Here is a 13044-nt window from a genome sequence, read left to right on the forward strand (position 1 = left end):
CGAAAGAGTAATTCAATTAGAGCAAGCAAATAAAGCCCCTGCTCTGTATTACAAACCTCCATGGGCAGTGTTCTTTGCTTGGCTCACACCTCCTGTCCTAGCCAGCAGAGAAGTACACATGTAATCACTCAGGTCCCCTTCTCCTGCAAGAAATGCCACATACACTAATTTTATGAAATGGAGGTCTTGGAAATACAAAATTAGGTAAGATAGCTTTATGTTTACGTCAAGAAAAAATATCAAGTCTTAGCAAAAAGGTTGTAATACAAAGAATACATGATGGGACAAGTTAAAGGTGGTTTCTTGTAAAGATAGCAGATATGTACTCCTTGGATTCATATTTTCTACGTTTTATTACTAAAGTCCTAAACTCCAGGAAATCCCTTCAGTCCTTGAAAAACTAGGGTAGACAGTCACCCAATTTATTAATGATTTCAAAAAAATTAGTTCATAATTTAATGTCTCAAAATTAATTTCAATTTTACTAGATGGTGTTCTCAGTGTTAAAGGTTGAAAAGAACCCATCAGTGTTCTGAATGACTAAGGGCTTTTAAATAATTTAAAACTGAGTTCATGTCAGAGACAGTCCCTGTTCCCCTTACTAGGGAACCCACTTGGATACTTGAGCTGCCATGGGCTACATCTGGGCAGGGGTTCTAGGTAATATCCATGAATGGTCCTTGGTTGGATTATCATTGGCTGGCTCTTTGATCACCTCCCCATGAGGGAGGAGAAGCCTTGCCAGGCCACAGAGGAGGATAATTCAACCAGTCCTGATCAGACCTGATAAACTAGCATCAGATGGAAGGGGAGGAGGATCCTCCCCTATCAGTGGACTTGGAGAGGGGCATGGGAGGAGATGAGGGAGGGAGGATGGGATGGGGAGGGAATGAGGAAGGGGACATAGCTGGGATACAAAATGATTAAACTGTAATTAATATACAAAAAATAAAAATTCAATTTAAAATGATAATTTAAAACTAAGGTTTTAAATAATAAAAATGTCGAGTCTTACTTCTGGGAGTGTACTCATTTGTAGACACAATCTCTAAATATATTAAAGATATTTACCATGTTGTTTTACATTTTTGTAAGACTGCACTGCAGCTGTTTAGAAAATGACCATAGGGTCTTGCAGGACAGAGCTGACCCTATTGTCCCACTAAACTGATAACTGCTCACACTGGCTGTTCAATTGGACTGTACCTATCACAGGAGCCTCTTAAAGTGGAGTCCATGATGGCATTATAACCAGAGAGCAAGCCACAGCAACTTGCCACACTGAACGTCCACAGCTTAAAAAGAGAGCAATTGCCTTCAATTTTAACTAAATTGTGTGGCTCCTTAAGGATGCTGACCTGACTCAGACATGCAAGATTGTGAAAGAAAGAAGAAATTGTGCATCGGCTGGGCATTTGATTTGTACAGACTAACCAAGAGTAGCATGGATTATTCTTACTGTCATAGCACATCTTGATTTATTGCTAGCAATATTGGATGGGATTCGCAGGAGCTATCCAAGAGTAACGTGGCTCATTCTCAGTGTCTTAGAACATTTTGGTTTATTGCTAACAGTGGATGCGCTTTACTTGTTCCTTGCTATCTTAGTCCTTCCTTTCACATTGTTGTGACAGAATACCTGTCAAATGACACTTAAGAAAGACAACAAACTTTATTCTGGCTTAGGTATCAAAGGTATCATTTTCTCTGGACAGGAATGACATAGCAACAGGCAGGGAAGGCATATATGGTCCTTGAGGCAGAAGACCATTGACTACATTGTACTTAAAATCAGGAAACAGAGGACAGTAAAGGTTAAAGCTCAATTGCTTTCTCCTTGTATTCAGTCAAGAACACCAATCCATGGTAAAGTACCCCACATGCTTAAGGTGAAGCTTCCCACGTCATTTCATATAATGTAGAAAATCACAAATTGCCAAATCTAACCTAGATAATCTGTCACAGGTTTGCCCAAGGGCTATTATAATTCAGATAATCCCTCATAGGAAGGCCTGGAAGCTTGTCACCTAGGTAATTCTAGATCGTATTGAGATGATAATTGTTAAAACCTAATCTGTATCCTCTATTTCTATGGAAAAACACCCCTGGCCTGTGCTAGCCTGTGTCCAGACATTCTGGCCACCCTCTGTCTTAACTTCCTACACCACCGATAAATTGCCAAGGCCTAACAATTCTGATTTCCCTTCTCACAAATGTATTTTTGATACTAATTGCTGCATTTATTGTTACCAAAAAGGTTTAGAATTTGAAATATTAGGGCCAATGTTTACTTTAAAACAGTGATACATAGCTCCTTTCAGAAGTAGCTGTAGAGCCAGGGGACATGCATATATCGCTGACTGCACCCATGTCTGACCCAGACTTTGGATTCCCAGAACACATTTGTACTCCTACAACAAGACGCAAGTCAGACAAGAGAATCACTAGACACTCTCAGGTCAACTAGCCTGGCATACTGAAACAAGAATCTCTAGATCAAATAAGGCAGAAAGCACAACATATAAGGGTTACCTTTGACCTCCACCCCTGTCCCATGAAGCATGTACACACTCAAATATACATACAAACATCAAATGCACACATTAGATAAAAACAATAAAAGAAGATAGTGTAAACTTCCCATTGGTATTGTACAGGAGGAAGATGTCTTGGCAACAACAAAATCACAATCATCAGAGAGAGAAACACATCATGAGTATATGTCTAGATATATTTCATCATGTTCTTCTCACTCTGATGCACAAGTTGGTCAGTAGTTCAGACCTCTGGGAGACTGGGATAGAATAAAGAAAAGTCATAAAGGCAGTGATTTTCTAGACGAGGCTAAACGTCAAATAAACATGGGTATCTTACCTCATACTCACCAAAACCTAACCCCTACCCCACCCAAATTAAGATCTGTGTACCTTGGGGAAGTATACCCACCTCCAAAAAAAAAAAAAAAAAAAAAAAAAACTCTGCAATTTTTGATATTGACCTATCAATGGACTTTTGCAGTGAGAATGTTTCTCAGGTGAGTGAGAATATAAAGGGTTTGAAAAACTACCCGATTAGAGAAAACTCTCATTAGTTCCAGCAAGTTAGCAAGCCATAAAGAGTGTCAGGGCATCCAGGAGTTAGGATCCCAAGAGAAGAGTCTAAGTGAGCACTAATTAGCCCAGTGATTGAGTCAAGCACAGATTGACAAACTGCAATTAGAGAAAGGGTGAAAAATCTATCCCAACAGCATTCCATCATTGTTTACATTTGGTAACTTAGAGGAAACGAAAGTATCTTCTCTTGCGTTTACTGAAATTTCCTTTTTATAGAGAACAGAAAATACAGCTCAAACTAAAAAGGCAATCTACTTCTGGGTTGACCATTCTAACAAGGACACTGAGTTATAAGGGGTAGTAGTTAAATTGGGCCACAGTGTTCTTCGCTCAGGAAAGCCATGTGAATTCCTTGTCTCCAAGTGTTTCATCTTACAAATTCAGTCCTACGTTAGAGACACAAGTCTAAAATACAACAAACAAAGCTCTGAGATTCACTTTGTAGATTTCAGAAGGTAATTAATAACAAAGGGTTGAAATTCTATTCTCCCCCTTGGCCTGAAAATTTGAAATGATAGCCAGGTCCTGGTGGTGCACAACTATGATCCCAGCACTCTGGGAGGCAGAGGCAAGTGGATCCCTGTGAATTTGAGGCCAGCCTGTTCTACAAAGGGAATACCGTACAGCCAAGGCTACACACTGTCTTTAAAAAAAAAATGGGGAATGATAATATTAACATTTCACAGATTTATCACAAGCTTGCATCATCTTAAAAGACACCAAGTTTTCTGCTAGTTCATGGTATCATATATTTTATAAATATATATATATAAATACTGCATATGACTTTATGCCTACAAATATTTATCCAATTCTAGTACAAATAAAAATAATTAAAATAAATAAAGTACTAATCATTCTTCTTGGGGTTTTTGTTTGTTTGGTTGGTTGGTTTTGTTTTTTTCAAACAGGGTTTTGCTGTGTAGCCTTGGCTGTCTTGGACTTGCTTTGTAGATCAGGTTGGCCTTGAACTCACAGAGATCGACCTGCCCCTGCTTCCCTGAGTACTAGAATCATAGGTGTGTGCCAGTGCACCCGGCTATCATTCTTCTTGTTTAAGGATTCTGTATTATATACTAGGGATTTTTGTACTTCAGTTACTTCAGGTAATAAATTTAAACAGCCCATTTTTAGTGATTAAATATGTGAAAATTCTACTAATATTTAATATTAAATACAGGGAAACAATGGTAGAAATATCTATTATACAAGTTAAACTCAGAGTTTCTGTTTTCTGTGACAGATATACAAAGGTCACAGAAGGTTTTCTAAGTCTTAGTTTCCAAAGATTCTTTCATCCTTTGCTTCAGATTTTCTTTGTATTTGCTTATATTCAGTGGCAATGCTGAAAAAAAGATTGTGTGTCAAAAGTGCTACTTTGAAAAGCAGTTTTGTGCTTTCGTCTATTCTTCCTTAGAAAAACTTCGGGATACCTTTTATCTTCGCGTTCAAAATAAGGCCAAAGAAAAACATAGCTGTTGTCTTATTGGCCCTTTATTTCCTGCATCAAAATGGAGGGCTGAAACTTTTTTCCATTTATCTGCTAATGCTACCATGGTCCTCTCCTGCAAGAAGAGGTTCCTGGCTGTGTATGATGAGTCCTGAGATGAAGCCAAAGAAATGCTGTCCATCCCAGTCTCAGAGTAAGGGATGTTTCATCAGGAACCCAGTTTCTCTGAAATGTTAAAGATTAATGTTTTTAAGCAAAGGATATTGAGCCATAACACTAAGCATCACAGATAATACAAAACAAACAAACAAAAACAAAAAACAAGGAAATTCAGTCCTTTGCCCAACCTGTCTCCTAGTATTCTGAATGTCTGATTCATATAAGCTGACAGAATCTAAATAAAGCCTGCCTACAGAAGAAAGACAACACACACTTATCTAGCTCTAAACACCTTTTGAATTAAGTCGGACACATCTGCTCTTAATTAGGTATGTACACATACACACATGTAAACACACATACAGTGGTAAAATTAAAAACAGCTGTAAGTGCCCAGCTAGTCTCTGTGAGAGATGGGGACTAGCATGCCTCCCATGAATCTAAGCTGAACTTTGTGCCTTTCCCAACTAACAGAATGTGAGAGTCAAAATTCTCTGAGGTTTATCTAAGGACTAGCTCAGAAGCGACATAGGTTTCACCTACTTTCTTGGCTTGCTCCGATGGTGCTCTCTTATGCTACTCTTTCTTGGATGCATCACCGTGCTGCGAGGAAAGCCAAGCCAAGAAACTCCACAGAGAAATCCTAAGAGGAAAATACTGCAGTACTCTTAGCCAGTTTTCTTGAATAAGCCGTAAGCCAGTAACCAATATTAACAGCCAGTCACATGAGTATTAATTCAAGTTGATATTTTAGATAACCAACCCAGACAGCATCTGATGATAGTCAATGATACATAGAAGGACCTATGTGGAACTGGTTTAGCCAGGTGATAAAACATGAATCTTAAACTATTAGATCTCTGGAGAGCTTAGAAGATAAGGATGGAATTATGGAATATCCATAACTAAAAAAAAAAAAAAAAATTCTGGTGCTATACACCATACTAAGGACCCTAACAACTCAAGCATAAATGTCTTTGTCTCCCATTTCCAAGTAACGTGGAATAAGTGAGTGGTGGTCTCAATGACCATTTTGTACCTCCTAAGCATTACAAGACCAAATGGTAAGTACTATTCCAGCTACAGAACCACTATAAATGTATATAATATTTGGTTTGTAACCAGCGTCACAGACCTAAATATATATATATATATATATATATATATATATATATATATATATCATCCTAAATTGGATATAGTCTTAGCCTATAAAAACATAAATCAAGCCAATTACTTATAATCATTCATTCTTTGTTTGTTTCTTTATTTCTGTCTTTCTTTCTTTGTTGTTTTCTTTGTGTGTCTGTGTGTGGGATGGGTATCCGCATGTGATCATAGGTGCCTATGGGTGCCAGAGGCATTGGATATCCCTGAACCTGGAACAGCAGCATGCTGAAAACCAAAACTGAGGTTTCCTCTGTAAGCAGAGTACCTGCTTTTAACCATTAAGCCATCTCCTCACCCTAAATAAAGGCAACTCTACAGTCCCATTATTTTATAGGAATATTTCCTTTCAGAAATTGCTTTCTAATGATGATCATCTTGCTTCACGTCACCAACATCTTACAATGCTTTGCAGTTTAACCAGGAAATGCCTTAAATGCTGCCATATTTGAATATCACATGGCTTTGATGAGGCTTTCTACTATTCAAAGTACTCAAGTATCGAAAATTGGAACAAACAAAAGAACTATTATAAAGGAAAAAAAACAGTATTCCCATTCATGCCTTCAAATAAGATTTGAAATTTCAAAGCAAGAAAGGAAATGAAACTGGGAATTCTATCATCCCATACACACCAAGAAAGATTCCAGAGACTACACAACACCAAATCCATGTCACTCAAAGAAGAATCCTGTCTTTTGTGATTATGGCACACTCTCCTCCCATTACATCTTCACTGTGCTCTGTGTGTGTGTGTTTGTGTGTGTGTGTGTCTTTACCAAGACTGAGCACTCTTCTAGAAGTAGTTCTGGAAGCATCTTTTATAAATCCTCTCAGGTAAGTTCAGGCCAAACCATGAAGGAAAAAGTTAGATGGATCGTTTTGCCAAGTCATCAACTATTCTTTAGGAATGTTTTGGATTAGAATCTCAGGTTATATAGAAATTGCTCTCTCTTAGGAAATATAGAATTCATAGAACTGATTCTTCCAGTTTTGATGAGGCAACACAGAAATGTTTGCTTGCATAAAGCAAAACTATCATACACTAAACCACAAGATCAAGTTATTCACAATTTTCTCCACTTGCTACTTTTAACACCACAGGGAGAAGTTTACAGCTTTCTCAGAATTCAGTGTCTGATGACAGACGGCCTTGAAAATAAATGGCATCGTGCCGTAGACTGGAAGATGGTGATGCCTTAGACTGTTAGCTAGTGATGCCTTGCACTGGGGTAGTAAAGCCCTGTTTTTATGGGAAAGGATGGGTCTGAGGTCATTCCGTAAAATTGATTTCCCAGAAAATGGAAATAGGCAATTTACTCTAAGAATTTTATTGAAAAATTATGCTATTCTATTTGAATAATGATGGGGATGTTCTACACATTTCCTTTATTAATGAATTAAAATACACAAAACACCATAAAATTATATTAGAGGTTCAAAAGTATCACTTAAATCTTCTTTACCAGTCACTTTCATTTTGTAAAATCAGCAGTTCCATTAAAATCGTATTATGTAAAAATGGGTTTTTACTGTAATAATAGTTATTACCTATTTAGCTCCCAAGGATGTTGTGAAAATTAAATAATAAGCCATTGGAAAGCAAATACAAAGTGTCGCTAATATCAGAGGCCAAGAGGGGCAACCAGATGGCAAAAAGAAAAGGAGAGAAGACCCCTAATATACAACAAATCACAGCCTTCAGCTCCAATTCCATTACTACAAACACTCGAAGCAGCGTTCATGTGGACTGATGCCATCTCATTTCTTAATGTTATGATATATTAATCTTACTCCTCATATTGTATAGATGGTGATCATTTACACAGTTGGCGAATGTCAGGAATCTAACAGCGAACCCCGGTTTGTCCTATTTGATAGTGAACCAGCTTTGCCCTCTCCACTAAGATACTCCCCTGACAGTATTCCTACTGTCTCATAATCACATTTTGAATTCATACTTCGTGTTTCACAGTCCATTTCACATATCTTCTCCTCCAAGATCCGTTTCTCCGCTGTTCACTGAAGATAGTTTGCTTCTAAGCATACCGTGTTTGCTGTAGTTTGGGATTGTCATTATTCATTATATGTTTTATTAACACAGCTAAATCACTGGAAGTCTGAAAGCATGAGCACAACTTACTTTTGGTGCCTAGGTACTAAATACATGATTCATAACCACACACACACACAAGGCAAATGATTTTGCCAATGTTTTATTGTGTTAGGTTCCTATCTAGGCAGTTTCTCTGTTTTTTTCTAAGAATAAATATGTCATAAGGTTAAAAGCAAAGCATCAAACTGTTTTGTACTTTTTATTTCTAGTTAAAGGAACAATGTAAATAGTAAACACTGAAATATATTTTTGGTGATGAATAGGCTGATGTTCATGAATGAAAGCAAAGAGTTAGGGTACCTTTAAAAGAGAAGGAGATACAGGAAAGAAAGGTAGGTATGAGTCTCAATGGTAAAATAGTGCTTAGAATATCCAAGGCTCTGGGTTTGATTCCTAGTGGGTGATTTGATGTGTTTGTGGTGTATATATGTTCATATGTATAATTGTGCGTGTGCACGTGCACATATGTGGGTGAGGAAGCCACAGAGAGTGAATACTCAACACTGGGTGGATTAAAAGACACCTTACAGGGATCCTATACCGACAGCTGTACTGCCATCCCTCCTTTCCTCACAGCATAGATTCGTACATTTCAGAGAGGCTTCACAGAGAAGCCAGGACCACCATCATGAGCTAACGTGATCGCAGGGATGAAGAGAAAGCGAGAAAGAACACTAAGGATTCCCAGGCACCAGAGCACATGGAGGACGCAGCTTGCAATGCCAAGCAAGATGGTTGAGACTCTGCAGCTTGTTCAGCATCAAAGCCCCAATACTAAAAGCTTGGCGACTTTGAAAAGCTTCCCAGCTTCCTGCATGGAACCCGGGAAATCCAGCTTCATGGGGAAAAACCAGAGCCCGGGGCAAATCAGTTGGCTGGATTCATCAAAGACATGACCTAGGGATAACAGATTCTTCTTTGCAGTATAAGAATGACTCATTAGCTCATTTAGTCAAAAAGTTAGAACCTCCATTGAAAAGAGAGGTGGTTAATGGGGAAACAGGCTGAAAATATTTCAAGTTTGCCTCAGACGACTCATATGCTGAATTCTTCATCTTTATAGGCAGCTAAATAGGCGATGTCAAAGGCTGCAATGTGACCTGTGTGGGTTTTTTTTTTATTATTATTATTTCTACTTTTATTTTTTTGCATCTGCTGTCAAAAATAGAGTGAGCAACATGTCCACTCTATTTTACCCCTAGTCCTTTTGGAAAGAAAATGTACTCTACTGCTTACAAGTAAGGACTTGAAATTAAATTGCTTGGGTTCAAATTCCTCCTCGTTTGAATCGCAAGTTGTTCGATTCTGACCATATTGCTCAGCTACCACAAACCTCCGTTTCTCTGTCTATGAAAATGCAGACAATAGCATTAGTCTATTTACAAGATCGTTGTGAGGGTTAACAAAGCACATACATAAAACAGCTCCTGGTAGGTTTTTAGTCCTTGGTAAACGCCTGACATTACTACTAATTCACATAGAGACAAATGTCCTTTCCCGGTTGCAGATCTTTTGTTTAATGTAACCTTGAAATAGTCATATTGAACATAAATAGAATTTGGTTCTGTGCTGCTCAATAAAATTGCTTTCTGAAAAACATTTTCATCTGAGTCTAAGGAGATTACTGGGACTTCAATGCGCTCTCCTTTGAGGAAAATGAATGTTTTAAATACAGTTGTGCTTTGGTGTATTTCTGGAATTATCTTTTTTTCTGCATCTGTTTTCTTCCATTGACTTAAATCTTTTAAAAGTAATTATAGTAGGTGGTATACAAAGGAAATTATTTCAAAAGTAAAAACAATAAACAGAACAGAAGAAAATCTGTGCCAGCTACGCATATGACAAGGGATTAATATCTAGAATATACAAGGAGTTCACAGCTTAGAAACGTAGCTTAGTGGTTGAATGCTTGCCTAGCATATGGAAAATCCTCAGTTCAATCCCTAAGACTAAAACAAACAATTTAATCCACACCAAAAAAAGCAAATAATCTAATCAATAAATAGATTATTTTGACTGACTATTCTCAAAGAAAAAAAGCACAAATTCAATACATACATGAAAAGTATTCGATATTCTTCACCATACAGAAAATACAAATTACAAGTACACTGAAGATTCCATCTTAAACCAGCAGAATGGCTACCAGTAAAAAAACAAATGACAACAAATGCTGGCAAGCGTGTTACCGGGAAAGTACACACACTCACCACTACTAGGAATGCAAACAGATTCGGCCACTATATAGAACAATTCAAAGGTTCTTCAAAACCATAGATTACCTCTTATCTCATGCTAACCTCCCCCAAAGGTATATAAAAATAAGTAGCTACTTATGTCTATTGTCTTTCCTGTCTTGTATTACATCACGCAATCTTATCCCCAGTCAGACTTGGGTCAGTTCAGTTCATCTGTTTCCTACCACAGCTGGTTTCACTCACTGGGTAAAATCACGACGTCATCACCGGGTCCTGGGATGGTCTGGTTGTGTCCCCCCCAGCCTTTGTCAACATCTTTCCAGGTTGCAGGAAGCGACCATTTTAATGCTGATTCAAGTACAGGTGTAGAAGCTGAAACACATCAGAGAGGCACAAAGTTAACTCTGAACACCCAAGATAGTGTGACAAGCTCAGGATTCTGTTGTTATTTTAAGGGTGTGGTATTTTTTCCCCTCTCAAACTAGCTGGTTTGAATATTAGAAGAAATGTTTCTATAAAACATTTCATAGCAGGAAAGCAGGCTATTACCCATTTCCTACTCTTCTGAGCAAATATATTCCAAGAGTATTAAGCATTTGCATTCTGCTTCTATATAAATATTATATATGTTTATTATGGATTATTTTGAAAATGCTAATAAAGAAAAGATAATAATTGCCCAGAACCTCACCACATAATAATTACCACAATCACCTTTTATTTGTGTTTCCTCCTATAATACCTCAGTGTTATTATATAATTGAAATTATATTAGACTCAGTTCTGTTTTGTTAGCTTAGTTATTTTTATTATGTATTTTCTAATGACATTAAAACTCTTTTATAAGCACAATTTTAGTGATTACATAATATTCTATCATACTAGAAATTCATTCTTTTACTCTGTAACATCTAACATGTAGAGTCTTTCTAATAATAAACAATATGATTTGAGCAACTTCTGTGCAAATCTGATAATAATTCTAATTATATTCTTAAAATGGACTCTTTCTTAGAAAGAGTCTAGTCAAAGTATGTCATTCTCACAGCTTCTAATGTTCGTGAATGGGCGGATTATGACCTCGATACTTCTTGTGATAGTGATTTATGTACATATCATGTGTCCTAATTAATTCTGTTCCTGACCAATAATATTGTATTGGTACCACTATCATGGGACTAATAACCACTAATCAACCACTTTCTAAAGCAACTTCTGGAACCATACTGCGGGTTTTTGTAATAATGAGATGTATCCATTTGTCTTTTTATGTTATGTTTTTATTGGTATTATTGTTTTCCCCCATGATATGACTAATAAATCTAGAAGAAAATTTCAGAAATGAAAGATAGAAGATCACCTCTTGACAGGGTGAAGAGAATCTCTTCCATTAGTGGTTAGTGTCACAAGCATAAATAATGATCATGATCATGTTTTTTTTTAAAGAAGTTTGTGATAGCAGGAGTCCCAAATGAAATATATATACATATATTACATGTACATGCATGTAATATATGTATATATTATATATGTATGTATATATTACATGCATGTAATATATTATCATTTCCAGGCAGCTAAGATGCAATGTCAGTAATACTAGGGAGATAAAAATGTGCATCCAGATTGATAACAAATGTCTTAAAAAATTCTCTTCCAAGGAAGGAAGCAAAGTTTGGCCAGGAGAGGCTCTCTGAAAGAAGGGGTAACTGACCAGCATTTTAAAGGCTTAAAGGTTCTGCAGGTAAAAAGAGGGAAAAGCAAAGGCCATTGCTCCGAATTCAAAATATGCATGAATATATATAAAGTTGAGAAATAAAATGTTGAGTAGAGAAGTCAAAAGAAATTTGATGAAACAGAACTAGAAGGAGGCAAATGATAAGTAAAGAAAAATAACAAGTAGTCAGAGGCCAAAGATTTCAAGACCATTAAGATAGAAGCCAATGAGTTCTATCAACTTCTTTTTTCATTTTTTATTTTTATTAATTACAGTTTATTCACTTTGTTATCAACTTCTGATAAATTAAAAACATGGTATTTGGAATAAACTTAAGATACCCCAATGGAGATCCACACCAAGCAGTGGATGAACTTGATTCTGAAAGGTAAAGGAGAACACTGAGCAAGAAAGATGGATTTGGTTCTCTTGACATAAGGTCATATTTTTGTCTTTGAAGATGAATATGATATAAACCTAAGATGTCACCAAGAATATACAAAACGCTTGATTTCACAAGCATGGCAATAACCTGCTGGATTTTCTATCAGTGCCCAAGTTTATAGCAGTTATGGTCTAATCTGAGCTCCAGAATAACTCAAAAACATACAGAAATCATAGACACTGGTGAAAAATAAATAAATTTAAATAAAAAGAAAATTATAAAAAAGAATTTATAGATACATAAATACATAGGCACAGAAATACAACACACAGCATGGAAATAAGGCACATCTTAGAACAGGCCTATCTCAGATAGAGGCTTTATAAATACTTTATAAATGCTAACATTGTGATGCCTTCCTGTGTTTTCTCCCTTCTCATTGTTTTGTCTCCTTCTCATTATGGTCTATATAATCCAAGGAAACATGTCAAAGGATTAAGGGCATTTGTTGGTATGACCACTAACTAGTACCACAGAGTTCCGGCATGATTTTTGATGTTCTATGAACAGTAATATATCCAATGGACAATTACTAGGTTCTTTAAAACTTCACCAAGTCTCAAGACAAAAGAAAAACAAAAAACCACTTGCTTCAAATTTATTACAGATGGTGGAAATAAACACCCTTCACTGCTGCCATCATCACTCTAGTTCATAGAAGGGCTGGAATTATTACAAA

At 36.7% G+C, this 13044-nt stretch overlaps 1 protein-coding gene across 1 annotated transcript in view; it reads right to left on the reverse strand.

Moving 5' to 3' along the window:
• The window catches only part of Pkhd1 (PKHD1 ciliary IPT domain containing fibrocystin/polyductin), a gene marked incomplete at its 5' end in the record, with an annotated part of 436563 nt that overhangs the window by 174253 nt on the left and 249266 nt on the right, over positions 1-13044 (reverse strand). Inside the window, one exon of the mRNA XM_055605696.1 lies at positions 10447-10575. Coding sequence (XP_055461671.1) covers positions 10447-10575 — 129 coding nt within the window. The remainder of the gene's footprint in view (positions 1-10446; positions 10576-13044) is intronic.

Source organism: Psammomys obesus, unplaced genomic scaffold, assembly GCF_907164565.1.
Source record: "Psammomys obesus unplaced genomic scaffold, mPsaObe1.curated_primary_1811, whole genome shotgun sequence".
NCBI classification, from domain to species: Eukaryota; Metazoa; Chordata; class Mammalia; order Rodentia; family Muridae; genus Psammomys; species Psammomys obesus.